This window comes from Orycteropus afer, unplaced genomic scaffold (assembly GCF_000298275.1).
Source record: "Orycteropus afer afer isolate SDZICR_OR568_19922 unplaced genomic scaffold, OryAfe1.0 scaffold00188, whole genome shotgun sequence".
In the NCBI taxonomy this organism is placed as follows: Eukaryota; Metazoa; Chordata; class Mammalia; order Tubulidentata; family Orycteropodidae; genus Orycteropus; species Orycteropus afer.
This window is the reverse complement of record NW_006921775.1, coordinates 896,172-912,860: the sequence shown is the minus strand read 5'-3', so window position 1 is coordinate 912,860 and position 16,689 is coordinate 896,172. Positions and strand designations below refer to the sequence as shown.

Here is a 16,689-nt window from a genome sequence, read left to right as displayed (position 1 = left end):
CCCTCTCGGTAGGGTAACAAGGGAACGTGTTCAGTGCAGATCAGTGAGTAAGCACAAGCCCGCCTTGTTTCAGTGCCTATGCTTAAACTTAAGGATTTACAAATGCTTATACTTACAGGAGTCAAGAAAACTGAAAATGATTGAAGTGGGTTAGGAGAGTATGGCAGATTGGAGAACTGTGTCCTATTTGTCTTAACAGGGCAGCAAATACACAGTTCCTACCAGCTAATGCCAGACAGGATGTAGACTTTGAGTGACTAGGTTTTCTACTTTTTCAGGAGAAGCTAGAAGGTTGGTTTTATAATGGAATGAGATGTATCAAGGTTCACAACTAATTCACATGTTAAAAAAATATTATATAGTCCAAAGTAAATACCAGTTGCAGCCTTGGTCTATGTCTTCAATAAATTCTTCTTCTTTTTAAAAAAATTTTAGTGTGCTCTGGGTGCAAATTTACATAGCAAACTTGTTTTCCATTCAACAGATTGTGCACATCTGATTTCACAGCCCTGATTATCGTCCCCAACTGTAAAAAAAACTCTCCTCCCTTCTCCCTGATGTGGCCACCTCCTCCCTCCCTGTACCCTTCTCATCCATGCATTCCTATTTGTCCAGCTTTCCCTCTGTGTGAGTGCTACCCCTCTGGTGTGTTATGACTGATATTTTGAAGGTACATCTCCCTAGATAGAGTAGGTGGGTGCATCAACATGGGGTAGGTGTTCTGTATATAGTCTTTCTACTGTTGGGCTGAGAGTCAATCCATGTAACTGAGTCCATTTCTAGGCCTGAAGGATAACCCAGGACCATAGTCTCGGGGGTTCCACCAGTCTCTATCCAACCAGCAATTCTGGTCATTTTTGAATTTTGTTCCACGTTTTCTTCCCACTCTATCCAGGATCTCCAGATTTGATCCCTTTCCAAGTGGTTGGCATTGGTAGCTGGGCATCATCTAGTTCTTCTGCTCTCAGGTTGTGGAGGCTGAGGTCCTCATGGTCCTTCTTATGTTTGGACTAACTGTTTCCAGATGACTTTGATCTTCTTCACTCTTTGGTCCAGAAGAGAGGAGACCAATAGTTGCATCTTAGGTGGCCTTTTGAAAGCTTTTAAGACCCCAGTCGCTATTCACCAAATTAGGCTGTAGAACAAAATTTTTAGGAACTAAGTGTGTTAATTCAGCCTGATGCCCCCCTAGACTATGGTCCCGAGTTCCTAAGCCTGGTGATTCTCTCTCACAAGGTGTTTGATTATCTCTGAGAAGTTATTCCTACCCTGTCTTCTGTTGCTTCTGTAATGTATGTGGCTAATTTTGAAGCACAAGTGCATATGTAAGATTATCTTCAGCCAAATCTATCCTTGGTCTAGGGTGTATTCCTGTTCGCCTACCAACAAATTCTAATTCAGATTCAGAAGTTGGCAAACCTTTTCTGTTTAGAGCCAAAGAGTAAATATTTTAGGCTTTTGGGGTGATATGGTCTCTTGTGACACTACTCAACTCACTGTACAACAAATTGACATGGCTATGTTCCAAAAAAACTTTATTTGCAAAAGCTCACAGCCTATTGGATTTAGCCTGTGGACAGCCCTTTGCTGACTTCTGATCTAGGTGTTGCCAAAGGAAAGTGAGAATTTTAGTAAAAGTAGAGAAGATTTAGCATAAACCAAACCAAGCCCATTGGGAGTGGGTCAACTTTGACTCATAGCAACCCTGTAGGACAGAGTATAACTGCCCCATAGGGTTTCCAAGTCTCTAATCTTTACAGAAGCAGACTGCCACATCTTTCTCCCATGGAGTGGCTGGTGGATTCAAACAACCAACCTTTTGGTTAGCAAGAGAGTGCTTTAACTACTGCACCATCAGGGTAAAATGTGGTGAGTGGTGGCCCTGAAGTTGTGCAAACTGGGGTTCTCTAAATAAAGACAATAAAAAGATTGAGGCCATTGGGAGTGGTTGGTGGTGTTGAATTTGGTTGTCATGAATTTGTGGTGAGAGGCTGAAGGGCTGGAGAATGAGAGGGATAGTAGAGGAATTCATTTGTCACTTAACAGATCTTTCATGACCATCTAACTAAAGTGAAATACTTTGACCTTATACCAGACTGCTCAGATCAGAGGTTTAGATTGAATATTTCTTATTAAGGGATAGAGAGATAGGAAGAAAATAAGAAATAACATCATAAATGCAGTTTTCACAAATTACAAGTCATTTGAACTTTGTTTGTTAAAATGGAAAGTTATCTCTCCTAAGCAGAGGGTTTCAGGGCTCATTGACTAATAATTAGAGTTTATAAACTTTGATTGTTAGTACTCATTCCTGCAAAGAAACTGACTAGGTAATGAGATTGTAGCATCTTCAAGATAAATTTTGACATCTACAAAAAGGATATTAGTATCACCTGAAGAAACAGACAGTAAATGTGTTGTAACAATTGAAAGTATTACATTAGTAAAGGAAAGTGGTTGAAAGATAAAGATGAAAGAGAACAGGGAAAGATATGTGAAGATTAATGCCCAGTGGGATAAACATGAAGCTCAAGAGTGTTACTCATCGAGTTAGAGGGACAAGACCGAAGGGAGAAGACAGGATGTGGACTTCGTGCAGAGGCAGAAGTCCTTCTTATCACCCATTTTTAAATTCCATATATATGATGCTAGCTACTCAATTTATGAAAAATTTTAATAAAAATAATAAACTAGTGCTCCAAACTTAATGCTGTTCACATGGAAGACACTGTAAGAAATACAACAGAGGTGCCTTGCAATAATAGGTACAGATTCCTTCTATAGAGATGGAGAAATTAAAGGGAAAATCTACTTTAAAAAAACAGTTTACTGTACATATTTTATTATTTACAGTGTTGTACGTTGTCTTTGTATGAATGAGACTGCTTTTCTCCTTGATCCATTTCTAACCAAAGCAAAGTAATTAAGTAATGAACAGCAAACCCAACCTGCTGTCATCAAGTTGATTCCAACTTACAGGGACAGCACAGAGTAAAAGTGCCCCATAGGGTTTCCAAGGCTGTAATCTTTATGGAAGCAGACTGGCTCATCTTTCTCCAGCCCAGCTGAATGCTTTACCACTGCACCACCTAAGTAATACAAAGTGTTAACATACAGCATAAAGATACAAAAACAAGCATACTAATTCTAGTGAGGAATGGTAATTATGTTACATTTTAAAAAATCCGTATTATGTTTAGGAAGTCATACAAACATAGATTGCTGATCTGAATAAAAAGCATAAATTTATAGCAAGGCTTTATAGTTACAAAATAAAAAAAAATTACCAAAGAAAGCACCAAATCGATGTTTATTTCACCTTTGTGTCATATTCCCGGATTTTTCACCAGTGTTACATGAGGGAAAAAATAAAAGCAAAACAAAATGAAACACTGAAATCAGATCCCTTATGTTATCAAGCAGGAAACAAACAAAGTAAGATTTAGCTGTTGTCATCAAGAGAACAGCAGAGACAGTGCTGTAAAAAGAAACAAAATTACTAGGAAACTATATGGTTCATACTCTTTCAAGCCAGCAAAATAAACTCTTGTATACCATGGTACATAAATGACTTTTTTTCTGTAAAGTTTAGAAATGGAAGTTTTTGGTTTTGTTTTTTAATATTGTGGATGGTTAAATGTGTTTGTATTGGTAATTATACTAAGCTATCACAGATGAGTCAGGGACCATTCATGGATTCTGGGGATGATATGTACTGCAATTCTTTGATTGAAATAGTAGATACTCTTGCCAAAATAATAATAGAAAATATGAATACAGAAGTACAAGAAAAGGCGAATGAGACTTCTCTTATATCTTAGCAACATCTAGATGGAAATCAAATTTACATGCAGTCAACTCCTGCTTTTGAAGAAGCTTTGGTTCAGCTCCAAAATCTCGATTGCTTGATGCAGTCTCCTATGAGACTATTGAGAAGATGTCTTAAGCAACAAATCTACTTTTAAGTAGTAGAGCTGTTCTTAGTAGCTGTATCTGCATGGGACTGATGATCCACCTATGCACTCCCAATACGTGTAACAGCCTCTCTATTTTCATATTTAGTGGTTCATATTGCTATCTTACCACCTTTAACTCTATCTAACATTATATACATATAGCTCCACATGCATCATCACTGTAGTCATCAAAAAGATTTCAGTAATGTCCAGCCGTGTGTCTCCAGTCAAAAGTAAATGAGGTCTCCTGGCTCTGCTTTGTTTTCATCGTAATTGGCCATTGTTTTCTTCATTTGTTTTTCTCATCTTTCCCACATAGGCTCAATGCCATCCATAGAAAGTGAGTAGGCTTAAATTATTAGACATCTGGATATGGTTGTACATAGCTCTAACATCTTCAGCAGTGTGAAACTTAGAGACTAGCTGAAAGTTTGATTGCTAAGTTTTGCATTTATTTTTTATAAAAACCAGAGCAACTAACTATTTTATAGAGTATATTTAATATTGTGTTCTGGGTTAGCAACCATATAAATTAGATTCTGTCTTTTCATCTTCTACAAATGGAAGATTAAAGATAGGGGTAGTTTCTAATTAGATAGTCTCATTTTAGCATCACCCATTTTTAAGGATAGTGTTGTCCAAAGTTTTTCCCCTCATGAAGCATACAGAAAATGATATATATATATATACATCACACAGGGTTAATAAATAGACAATACTGCTTAAAGCCAGAAACAACTGGCTTAAGGACTCTGGCCACCCCATGTCCTACCCAGTTGTCCACAGGGTTGAGGGGATGAGTATCTTGGCACATCTATAATTCTTGGTGCATCACATCCTTGTCAGACCATTTCGGGAGGTTATACTTTAGGGCACAGACTTGGGAAGCCCTACAGAGGGACTTTTGAAGACCAGTTTTTGAATGTTTTGAATTGGTATTCCTTTCTGTCTCTATATATGAGAAACCTCAGGAAAAATAAAAAGAATCAGCAGTAAAAGTGTGAACGCAAGGGTTAGCCAGTTGGAGGTCTTAGAAAATTGCAAACATGGTACAATCTTCCCAAAACAGGAAAAGTAAATTTTTAAATGATAGACTCTTAATTATGTTACTTAGAATTTTTTTTAACCTAATGTTAAGATATTAATAAAGAATACATGGAAGATATTGCTGGTTACTTTTATTAGTATTTCTCTGGCTTGGTAGATAGGATTAAAGAGCCAAGGGAAGTAACAAAGGAATAAAACCTAGGCTCGGAGTAAAGTGGTGTAATAGTTAAGCCCTCAGCTGCTAACCTGAAAGCTTGGTCTAACCTACTCAGTGGCTCTGTGGGAGAAAGACCTGGTGATCTGCTTCCATAAAGATTACAGTCTAGAAAACCCTATGTGGCAGTTCCACTTTGTCACATGGGGTTGCTGTGAGTAGAAAATCAACTTAAAGGTACCTTACAGCAACAAAAGGCTCGGCATGCATTTCTTCTGCTGTGTCAGAAGATGGGCAGTGTCAGTATCTTTTACTGCACCACTCTTCTAAAGAGACGTTTGAGTAGTTACCCCAGGGATATAGTTCCATAGTGAAATAATAAATGGTATCCCCTTCCCTAATTTTATCCTTTTCTAGATGAAATTCAAAGAATGATCTTGGGAGTTGGAAGCAGGCGGCTTTGAGGTTCACCTCTGATATCCTGGATATGATCACAGTTGGATTAGGGAAGATCCAGGAAACAAAACAGGATTTTTCTAGTTCCTTTTCTTCATCCCTAAAAAGAGGGCACCATCTTCAACATTAGGTCCCTTCCGAGAAGGCCATTAGAGAAAGACGGAGAATTTGGCTGTGGGGATCCCATGTCCAAACAAGAGCTTGCAAGCATGTTTACAATTTGCATTTTTATTTCAGGAAAATGACGCAGTTTGTCAGTACTAAATAAGGACTATAGGAAAGGAAATGGAGGATTCCTTACTAAAACTTTCCTTTTAGATCTGCATACCTTTAAAATTGTCATCTTCTACTCTATTATATATTATGTTGTTGTTATGTGCCATCGAGTCGGACCAACTGATAGCCACCCCTCCTTGGTTTCCGAGGCAGTATCACTAAGGAAGTAGATTGTCCCGTCTTCCTTCCGAGGAGTGGCTGGTGGGTTTGAACCGCCAGCCTTCTGGTTAGCAGTCAAGTGCCTTAGGCACTATGCTACCAGCACTCCCTTTATATATTATACTATATTTATATATTTGACTCCTCTTGGGAGTAAATGTAGCCATAGGGCAAATATTTTAGAGTATATATAGGGAATTGTGAGTGCATAGACTTTGGAGCCAGATTTAGGTTTAAATTCCAGCACTACTACTTAAGATATTAGTGACATTGAGCACATTTCCAGATTATGAATGAGTTCCATTCCTAAATCTGTCTTTACATTGAATTTGTATGTAAGTCAGAATAGTTAGGTGTGGTTCATATCTAACATCAGTTAGTCAAATGTTTGTCTTAGTATCTAGTACTTTCTGTGCATAAAAACATTAAAGAAACACTTCCAGATACACTAAAACTTCTTTAACATAATCAATAATAACGTTTTGATGTGTGACACAAAGTGGCACCTGTTTGTTATTGAGAACCATTGTACCTTGAATTTTTTATATGATAGGCTTTGTGGGGGTTGATTTGTAACTATGGTTGTATGTAAGTTGGACATTCCTGGAGACTGTGTGTATATTTATCTGTTGATAAACATACAGGTTGTTTCCATTTTGTGGCTGTTTTGAATAGTACTGCAGTGAATGTTGGTATACCTGTGTGTGTTTGAGTTCTTGCTTTCAGTTCTTATGGCTGGTGTATGCAGCATTAGGATTCCAGGGTCATATAGGAGCTTTGGTAGCATAATGCCTAAGGCATTTGACTGCTAACCAGAAGGCTGGTGGTTCAAACCCACCAGCCACTCCTCGGAAGGAAGGTTGGACAATCTACTTCCATAGTGATACTGCCTCGGCAACCCAAGGAGGGGTCGCTATGAGTCGGGGCTGACTTGACGGCACATAACAACAACAACATGGTATATCTGTGTTCAATTTTTTGAGGTTCTACCATTTTACATCCCCACCAACAATGGATAAGGGTTCCAATTTTCCCATATCCTCACCTATACCTGTTATTTTCCATTTTTTGAAAAATCATAGCCATTCTATGAGGTAGTACCTCATTGTAGTTTTGACTTGCAACTTCCTAATGATATTGAACATTGTTCTGTGTGCTTGTTAGTCATTGGTGTAACCTCTTTGGTGAAATGTCTATTCAAGTCCTTTGTTCATGTTTTTTGTTGTGTTGTTTGTCTTTTTGTTGTTAAGTTGTAGAAATTCTTTATGTATTGTGGATTTTAAACTGTTATCAGATATATGGTTCCTCAAATTTTTCTCCTAATACGTAGGTTGTCTCTTAACTTTGTTAATAAAGTCCTTTGATGAACAAAAGTTTTTAATTTTTATGAGCTTCCATTTATTTTTCTTTTGTTCCTTGCACTTTTAGTGTCATAGCTAAGAATCCAGCTTTAAAAACTATGTCCCATGGCACTACCTCTATGTTTTCTTTTGAGCATTTTATGGCTGTAATTTACACATTTAGGCTCTTGATCCATTTTGAATTAGTTTTTAGATATGGTGTGAGGTTTGGATCCTGCTTTATTCTTTTGTATATGGAAATCTAGTTTTCCCAGTACCATTTACTAAAGAGAGTCTTCTTTCCCCCATTGAATGGACTTTGCACCCTTGGTGAAAACTGACCATAGATATATGAGTTTATTTCAGGACTGTCAGTTCTATCCCATTGAACAAACAATTACTTTTTGAATTAGTTAGAAGAAGGGAGAAAGGAGAAAAATACTACATTTATAGTGTGTTTAATTATCACATAAGTACCTATACTCTTTGTAAGTACCTATACTCTTTGTTTTTTTGTGTGGATTCAAAATTCCCATCTTAAATCACTGGCTACCAGCCTGACAACTTCCTTCTGCATTTTTTTGTGAGGTGGGTCTGCTACCAACAAATTTGCTCAGTTTTTGTTTTTCTAGGAAGATCTTTATTTGACCTTCAATTTTGAAAGATAGCTTTGCTGGATGTAGGATTCTTAGTTGACAGTTTTATTTTGTTTTTTACTTTGAGTACTTTGTATATATTCTCTCATTGCCCACCCCACCCTCCATGACTGGCTGCCATTGTTTCTGTTGAGAAGTCAGCTGTTAATCTTACTGGGTTTCCCTTGTACATGATGAGTCATTGTCACTTGATGCCTTCAAAATGTTCTCCTTGTCTTTGACTTTTAGCATTTTTACTTTGACATGCCTACTTGTGAATCTCTGTGTTTATCTTCCTTGGAGTTTATTGAACTTCCTGGATGTGTAGGTTATTGTTATTCAGTAAATTTGGGGAATTTTCAGATATTATTCCTTTGAATATTTTTTTCTGCTCCTTTTTCTCTCTTCTTGCCTTCTAGTGTTTACATTACATGTGTGTCCGTTCACTTAATTGCTGTTCTTTCTGTGAACATGCTTACAGTGACTACTTTGAAGTCTTTTTCTGTCAAATTCAACATTTGGCCTTTCTCACAGGCATTTTCTGTTGTCTGCTGCTTTTCTGGTATATGAGTCATAATTTTCCATTTTTTTGCATGCTTCTAAATTTTTGTTGGAAACTGGACATTTAAAAAATATATTGTAGTACTTCTGGGGATTTGTTCCCTGCCCCCCTGTCCCTCCATTGCTTGTTATTATTTATTTTTTTAGTAGCTGACTGGAATTATTTTAGTGGTAAAGTCTATTTCCTCCCAACAGTGTTAGCCCCCTGGTGTTGCTCCTCCAGAAGGTATAGCTTTGGATGTTTATTTCCACGGTCACCCTGGGGTGACAGTAATGTGTCAATAGAGCTCTCATCCTCTTTTTTCCTGACCACATTTGTTAAACTCCACTAAATACTGGCTGATTGTTATGTTTCAGCATCCTGGGGCATAAATTGTTCTACAAATGAATCCAATTGTATTGTGGCTCCTTTGAAGAAGTAGTTTCTGAGGTCAGAATTTATTAATATTCTGACTCCAGGAGGATTCCTCCCAACTGTTTTATGTATTCTTCCCAGCTGTCTTATTCCTTGGTTCTCTCCTGAAAACTAGGTGGCCTACAGTCTAGGCTGTCTCTCTTCATTAAATCTAGGAATTTCTTCCCAGTTGCTCTTTATCACAACCTTCTCGATTCTTGAGAGGCCCTTAGGTTTAAATATCTTTATGCTCTGATGCAAATGAGGGCAGTTCTTTTTATAGGAGATTTGGTGCTATCTATTTTATGGCCTGCTTCTCCCCTGAAGCAAAATCTCTGAATCAAGGCTTTGGAGCTGTGGGTAGAGATGATGAAAAGTTTCACTCTGAGTTGACTCCCCTATTATAGTTACTGATTATGATGTCCTTCTCCAGAGACTAGGCCCTCCTGTTAACATGTTTGGCTGTCCTTCTTCCAAAACGGACTTGTTCTTCTGGCAGTCCATGGTACATTCAATATTCTTCGGCAATACCTTAATTCATATGCATCAATTCTTCTCCTTCTTTGTTCTTCCTTATTCATTGTCCAGCTTTCCTATATTTATGAGACAATTGGAAATAACCATGGCTTGGGCCCAGCACACCTTAGTCCTCAAAGTGACATCTTTGCTTTTTAACACTTTAAAGAGATCTTTTGTGGCAGATTTGCTCTATGCAGTATGACAGCTTTATTTAGATACAATTCACATACCATAAAATTCACCCCTTAAAGAGTACAATTTAATGGTTTTTAATTTATTCACAGAGTTGTGCCACCATCACCACAGTCAATTTATGAACATTTTCATCACCTCATTTAGAAACGCTAGTTAGCAGTCACTCCTCATACCCTCCCTATACTTTCATCCCCCAATCTAATCTACCACTAATTTACTTTCTATCTCTGTGGATTTGCCTATTCTGGATATTTCGTATAAATAGAATCATATTTATGACTGCTTCTTTCACATAGCATGCTATTTTAAAAGTTTGTATATGATTGTTGTAAAATTAATTTTTCATAAGTGCACTGCATGTATCTTTTTATAGACCATGTAAAGAAGATGAAAGTCAGTCAGAAGAAGAAAAAGACTATACAGTTCTGGATGCGTCACCAAATTATAAAGGCCTTCTAGTGGTATGGGGACTGCATGACTTAAAAAGACTCTCTTTTAAAGTCAAGTAAAAAAATCCTAGGAAAGGTAACTTTTTTCTGTGAAATCTTTTACAGTCATTACAAAATCAACTCCAGGAATCAAAATCCAAGATTGATGTACTTTTAAGTGAAAAGCTGAACCTTCAAAAAGATTTGGAAACTAGGTGAGTAATTTTTTTATCCTTTTAAAAGTATATACATACTGGAATTTGGAATATTAAGTGGATCATTCCAACCCCCTTGCTGTTACATTGAGCTTAAGAATCTCATGCTCTTATACTCACATTAGTCAATTGTCTTTTGTGATATGTGGTGGAAGGAAAAGAACACATAGGTAGGGAAGGGAAGGGAGGAAATAGGTGGGAACTCATAGTAGATTCAGTCTTTTACCATCAGGTTTCTCATTCCCAGACTATTTTAGAATGTCTTCTTGTTTAATCTAATCCCTGTGTTATAGGAGGAGAGGAATAAAAAACGGTTGCCATACAACAGAAAGGTATATTTATATAAGTTGTCTTAGTTTCCTAGGGCTGCCATAACAAAATACCACAAAGCAAATGGCTTATTAAAGAACAGAAATTTATTGTCTCTCAGTTCTTATGGCATGGAGTTCAATTCAGGGAATTGACCAGGCCACACTCTCTGTTTTCTCTACTTTCTAGAAGATCCTTCCTTGTCTTTTCAAGCCTATGGTAGCCCCGAGCATCATTTGGCATTCCCTGGTTTGTAGATGTATCTTCTCTTGGCATCTTCCCTCTTTGTGTCACTATCACTCTGTCTGATCTTCCCATTTATAAAAAAGAGGGATTAAGACTCACTGTACTCTCATATTTTCATTAACTAACTGACAGCGTCTTTAAAGAAAGAATCTATTTCCAAGCAAGGTCATTTCACAAATACAGGGGTTAGGACTTCACCATATCTATTTGAGGAACATAATTCAATCTGTAGCTACAAAAGGATGGCCCTCATGTGTTGTGAATAATATGGAATGGACATAGTCAAGGTTTGTTTATTTATTCAACAAATACTTGTTGAATACCTATTATAGTTTAAGTACTGTCCTACACTCTGGAATAAAACAGCCATCAAAACAATCTCTCTGTTCTCATGAAGCTTATTCTTTAGTGGAGAGGGAATTGGTACTTATATTATAATCCATGTATATAAACTCTACCACACAAAAATGTGTAAATTCCTGGTTATATAAATATGTAGTAAAAGTTTTAAAACATGCATGGGCATAATGAACACTGACTTCAGGATAGTGATTACATATGATAATGACATTAATGAGGGACCCATGGAGTTTTAAGTACTTTTGTAATGTTTTAAGTTTAAAAACAAGATTTGTAGCAAATGTGTTAATGTTAAAATTTGATAAAACTAGGTGGTAGATAGACTAGTATTTGTTATAGAATTCCCTATTCTATCTGTATGTTTGAAATAATTCAATATAAAAACAAGCAATAGATTAAAAACAACAAAACTGAGTAAAGTTTTGAACAAGGAATGCACAGAAGAAGAAATCCAAATGACCAGTAAGTAAATACTGTCACTTGTTGTTATGTGCTGTCGAGTCGGACCCAACTCATAGTGACCCCTCCTTGGATTTCCGAGGCAGTATCACTATGGAAGTAGATCCCCCAACCTTCCTTCCAAGGAGTGGCTGGTGGGTTTGAACCACCAGCCTTCTGGTTAGCAGTCAAGTGCCTTAGGCACTATGCTATCAGTGCTCCCAAATACCATCACTAGTAGTCATGAAATATTTTAAGAATTTTAATAAGAATATTTCTGACAATTAACAAGGTATGCTATATTGCATATTATTAAATATCTTTATAGTTCTATTCAGTAAATTAAGTACATTCAACATGATTTATTTTCTACAGGCCCACACAGCATGAATTAAGACTTTATAAACAACAAGTGAAGAAACTGGAGAAAGCCCTTAAGAAAAACATCAAGTAATTCTATTTTTACCAAAGTTATACCTTTATTTTGGCGTGTTGTATTATATTGTTTATTTTGATTGTCTGTCATCTTACCTCATGCCACCTTATAGTGCCTTTAGTTTAGAAATAGTCAGGCAGATACGAAAAATGACACTGGAAAGGGGTTATTTCTGGCTCCACAGGTTGAAAGAAGTTTCTACTATATTAGATGGGGCTATATGTTTATCTTAAGGAGCTCTGGTGGTATAGTGATTATGATATTTAGCAGCTAACCAAAAGGTCAGTGGTTCGAACCCACCAGCCACACCCACCAGCAGAAGAAAGATGGAGCAGTCAGCTTCTGTAAAGATTTACAGCCTTGGAAACCCAATAGGGGTCACTATGAGTCAGAATCGACTCGATGGGAGTGAGTTTGGCTTTTTTCATGTATTTATCTTAAATGAGAACAAGAAAAAAATAGTTGTTTGATGTCAAAAACAGCAAATAATTTAGCTGAAAAATTATCTTTGGACGTCATGGAGGATTGTGTCATTGAAATTAGGAGTGATAAGCCCTAAGTTTTTGTTGATGGTGATCATGACCTGAATAATACATAGCCTCATCACACTTTAAAACTAGGGGACTAGAGGTACCAAGATAAATGGAATGAGCCATTTCTACCCACCACTCATACCTTTCCTGACTTTGAAAAGCACATGTTCAAAGGAATTTTTAAAAAATTGGTCCTCCCAGGTTTGCTGGTCTGATAGAGCCTGTGGAACCACTGAGACTATGGCCCCTAGCTGCCTTTCAGGTCTGGAATTGAACCCACTTCTGTGGCTTCCAGCCAAACAAAAGACAGGCATATATGCTGAACGTTTATATTAGGTAGATATATTCCTTGGAGAGATCAATCATGGGAGAATAGAAGGGCAGTGTATGCACAGGGAGATAGCTCGGGAGGGGCAGGAGTGCATGGAGGGAAGGACACAGGGAAGAGGTAACTATGGGGAGGAAGTGAGAGGGCAGCTGTTGCATTGTGGGAAATTGCAGTCAATGTCGTGAGGCAAAGTGCATGTGAGCTGCTGTATGGAAAGTGAATTTGCTCTGTAAACTTTCACCCAAATCACAATAAAAATTAAAAAGAAAAAAAAAAAATTGGTCCTCAAATTGTGATGGTGATATCTGAAGGTTATTTCTGTACAGTCTGATTTAGGTGAATGGGGGTTAAGGAAGTAGTTTGGGGAATATTGGGGTGAAATATTTTGAAATCTTTGTGGGTTAGTTAATACAGTTAAATGTATTAAATCAGTTGTATTATTGTATTAGTGTATGTTGATTCCGTTTCAGTGACAGTTGTGTTTCCTCCCTCCCTCCTCTCTCTGACAAAGCATGCCACAGGGAAATGAAAGTATTTATTGGCATCGAGGATTATATACTGAGTTAAATTGAGAGCCAAATGTTAGCAGGGAGGGAAAGCAGATTTTTTTTTTTTTTTTAAAGAAGTAGTAGGATGGTTTGGAAAGGATACATTAAATCATTCAATTAGTATTTATTTTGCTTAGTATACTGGGCACTGTAGTTGTGTGGTAAACTGAATAGAAAAGCCCCCTGCCCTCATGGAGATTACATGAAGGGAGAAAGACAATTTAAAAAATAAGCAAATAAGACAATCTCAACGTAGTATAAGTATTAAAAAGCAGTGATGGTTCATTGGCAGAATTCTTGCCTTCCATGTGAGAGAGCAGGTTTAACTCCAAGCAAATACACTTCATGATCAGCCACCGTATGTGCTGTCACTAAAAAGGTTTCAGCAGAGTTTCCAGACTAAGAAGGAGTAGGAAGACAGGTCTGGCAATCCACCTTTAAAAACCAGGCAAAGATAACCCTATGGGTCACAAAAGAACACTGTCTGACCATAACTGATCATGAGGATGGCACAGAACTGGGCAGTGTTTTACTCCATTGTGCATGGAGTCACCAAGAGTTGGGGGCCAACTAGACAGCAGCTAACAACAATATAAGTACTAAACATAATAAAATAGTGGTAGCATTTTCACAATCGCTTTTTAAAATTATGATTTAGAACCAATCCTTGCTGTATTTTTCTGCTGAATTTTGAAGAAATAATTTATGTTCTAGATATTTCTGTTTAGAACTTTAAAAATCTAATTATTAATTCTGAAATTTTTGTTGTTGTTAGGAACTTTTGCAGTATCTATACATGGAAACATTTCTGGGAGTGTTGGGTAACTTGGCCACATCACAGAGGTAGACATGAAAAGATTTGGGTAGAAATTACATCTTTAGCCAATCATTCTGACTCTAAAGCTCATACTCTTAACCATCACCTTAATAATTAGAGCTCAAAACAAGTATCTAATGTAAAAAAAAATTTAGAATTAACACTTAAAAAAATAGTATTATAATATTGGGAAAATAATTTAAAATAAAATCTCCACAAATGTATAAAAGAAAGAAAGGTTTTATAATTGACTAAACATTAAACCCCACTACTCATGTCAGTTTGTCATACTGTGGTGGAGTACATGAAGCTGGACTATATGAAGAAGAATGTGGCATCAGAATTGGAGGAAAGTTCATTAACAACCTGCGATATACAAACAACACAACCTTGCTTGCTAAAAGTGAAGATGACTTGAAGCACTTATGATGAAGATTAATGACTATAGTCTATAGTATGAATTGCACCTCTACATAAAATGAAAATCCTCACAACTGGACCAATAAGCAGCATCAGGAGAAATGGAGAAAAGATTGAGGTTGACAAAGACTTCATTTTACTTGGATCCACAATCAACACCCATGGAAGCAAGCAGTCAGGAAGTCACATGTCATATTGCACTGGGGAAATCTGCTGCGAAAGAACTCCTTAAAGTGTTGAAGGACAAAGATGTCATTTTGGGGACTATGGAGTGCCTAACCCAAACTATGATATTTTCAGTCACCTCATATGAATGTGAAAGCTGGACAATGAATAAGGAAGACTGAAAAAGAGGTGATGCTTTTGAATTGTGGTGTTGGCAAAGAATAATGAAAATACCATGGACCAACAGAAGAATGAATAAATCTGTCCTGGGAGAAGTGTGGCTAGGATGCTCTTTGGAAGCAAGAATGGCCAGACTTCATCTCACCTACTTTGGACATGTTGTTAGAAGGGACCATTCCCTGGAGAAGGATATCATGCTTGGTAAAGTGGAGGGTTAATGAAAAAGGGAAAGACCTTCAACAAGATGAATTGACACAGTGGCTGCTATGATGGGCTCAGTGATAGCAGGGATTGTGAGGCTGGCACAGGACCAGGCAGTGTTTCGTTCTGTTGTACACAGGGTTGCTATGAGTCAGAGTAGACTCAGTGGTACCTAACAACAACAACAAACATTAAATCAGACTGTGATGCACATTACAAGCAATCTACTAAAGAAGTTGCAAAGACAGCAGTTTCATCATTTCATACGACCAGCCAGATACAATCTATTGTATACGTGCTGTCTTTCTCCAAAGTGACAATAAATCTTCTAGTATATTATTATATATCTAGTATATAACAAGATACATATATCTAGTATATAACAAGCAGGAATTTGGAGTCAGGTGCCTATACTAAGCTTCTACCAAGATAGGGAGATACAGCATCATCCTCCTTGATGGAGCCATCTCTTTGCAATGAAATATTCCTGGGATGCAAAACTGGCAAGAGGCTTATTGAGCATTTAAAAAGATTTACATACATCTCAAAGAGACTGAAAGGGTTTATGATTACAAGTTTTCTAAAGGAAATACTGAAAGAAAAAGGATCAGAGATGTCTTTCCATTTTGGCACCAGGGAAATTTCTTTTTATTTTTTTTGGTTCATTTTCAGTTATGTATTTACCCTTATGCTATCCAACCTTTAATATCAAACGAGGCTATTAATAATTTAACATTATAAAATATAGACTCTTGTTTCACTTAATATTATATACAGGTTGATTGTAAATTTCTGTTACTAAGATAAAATGAAAGATCCTACACTAATTCCATTATGTTTTTCGATAGTATTTATGTTTTGTGAGGGGAAAAAGTAGTCCCTGGAAAAAGATAATCATGCTTGGTAAAGTATAAGGTCAATAAAAAAGGGGAAGACCTTCAACAGGATGGATTGACATAGTGGCTAAAACGATGGGCTCAAGCATAGAAATGATTGTGAAGATGGTATAGGACCAATGTTTCATTCTATTGTACATACATAGGGCCACTATGAGTCAGAACCAACTTGATGGCACCTAACAAAAGCAACAACAGGGAAAAACAAAATCAGAATTTAGCCACCCTAGAGAAACAATTGCCTTCAGAATTGTAGCACTGATAACTAAAGCAAAATGAACCACTCTTCTTCACTGGGAAAAAAAACAGAAAACAAAACCTGTTGCCACTGAGTTGATTCCAACTCATAGTGACCCTATAGGACAGAGTAGAACTGCCCTATAGGGTTTCCTTGGCTGTAATCTTTAATCTTTGGGGGCATATCACCAGGTCTTCTCTTCAGCAAAGCTGCTGGTGGGTTCAAACTGCCAACCTTTA

The 16,689-nt window shown here is 37.1% G+C and overlaps 1 protein-coding gene across 1 annotated transcript in view; it reads left to right on the top strand.

Moving 5' to 3' along the window:
• The window catches only part of CEP70 (centrosomal protein 70), an 86,514-nt gene that overhangs the window by 50,662 nt on the left and 19,163 nt on the right, over positions 1-16,689 (top strand). Inside the window, exons 7-9 of the mRNA XM_007947502.2 lie at positions 10,066-10,153; positions 10,247-10,335; positions 12,064-12,138. Coding sequence (XP_007945693.1) covers positions 10,066-10,153; positions 10,247-10,335; positions 12,064-12,138 — 252 coding nt within the window. The remainder of the gene's footprint in view (positions 1-10,065; positions 10,154-10,246; positions 10,336-12,063; positions 12,139-16,689) is intronic.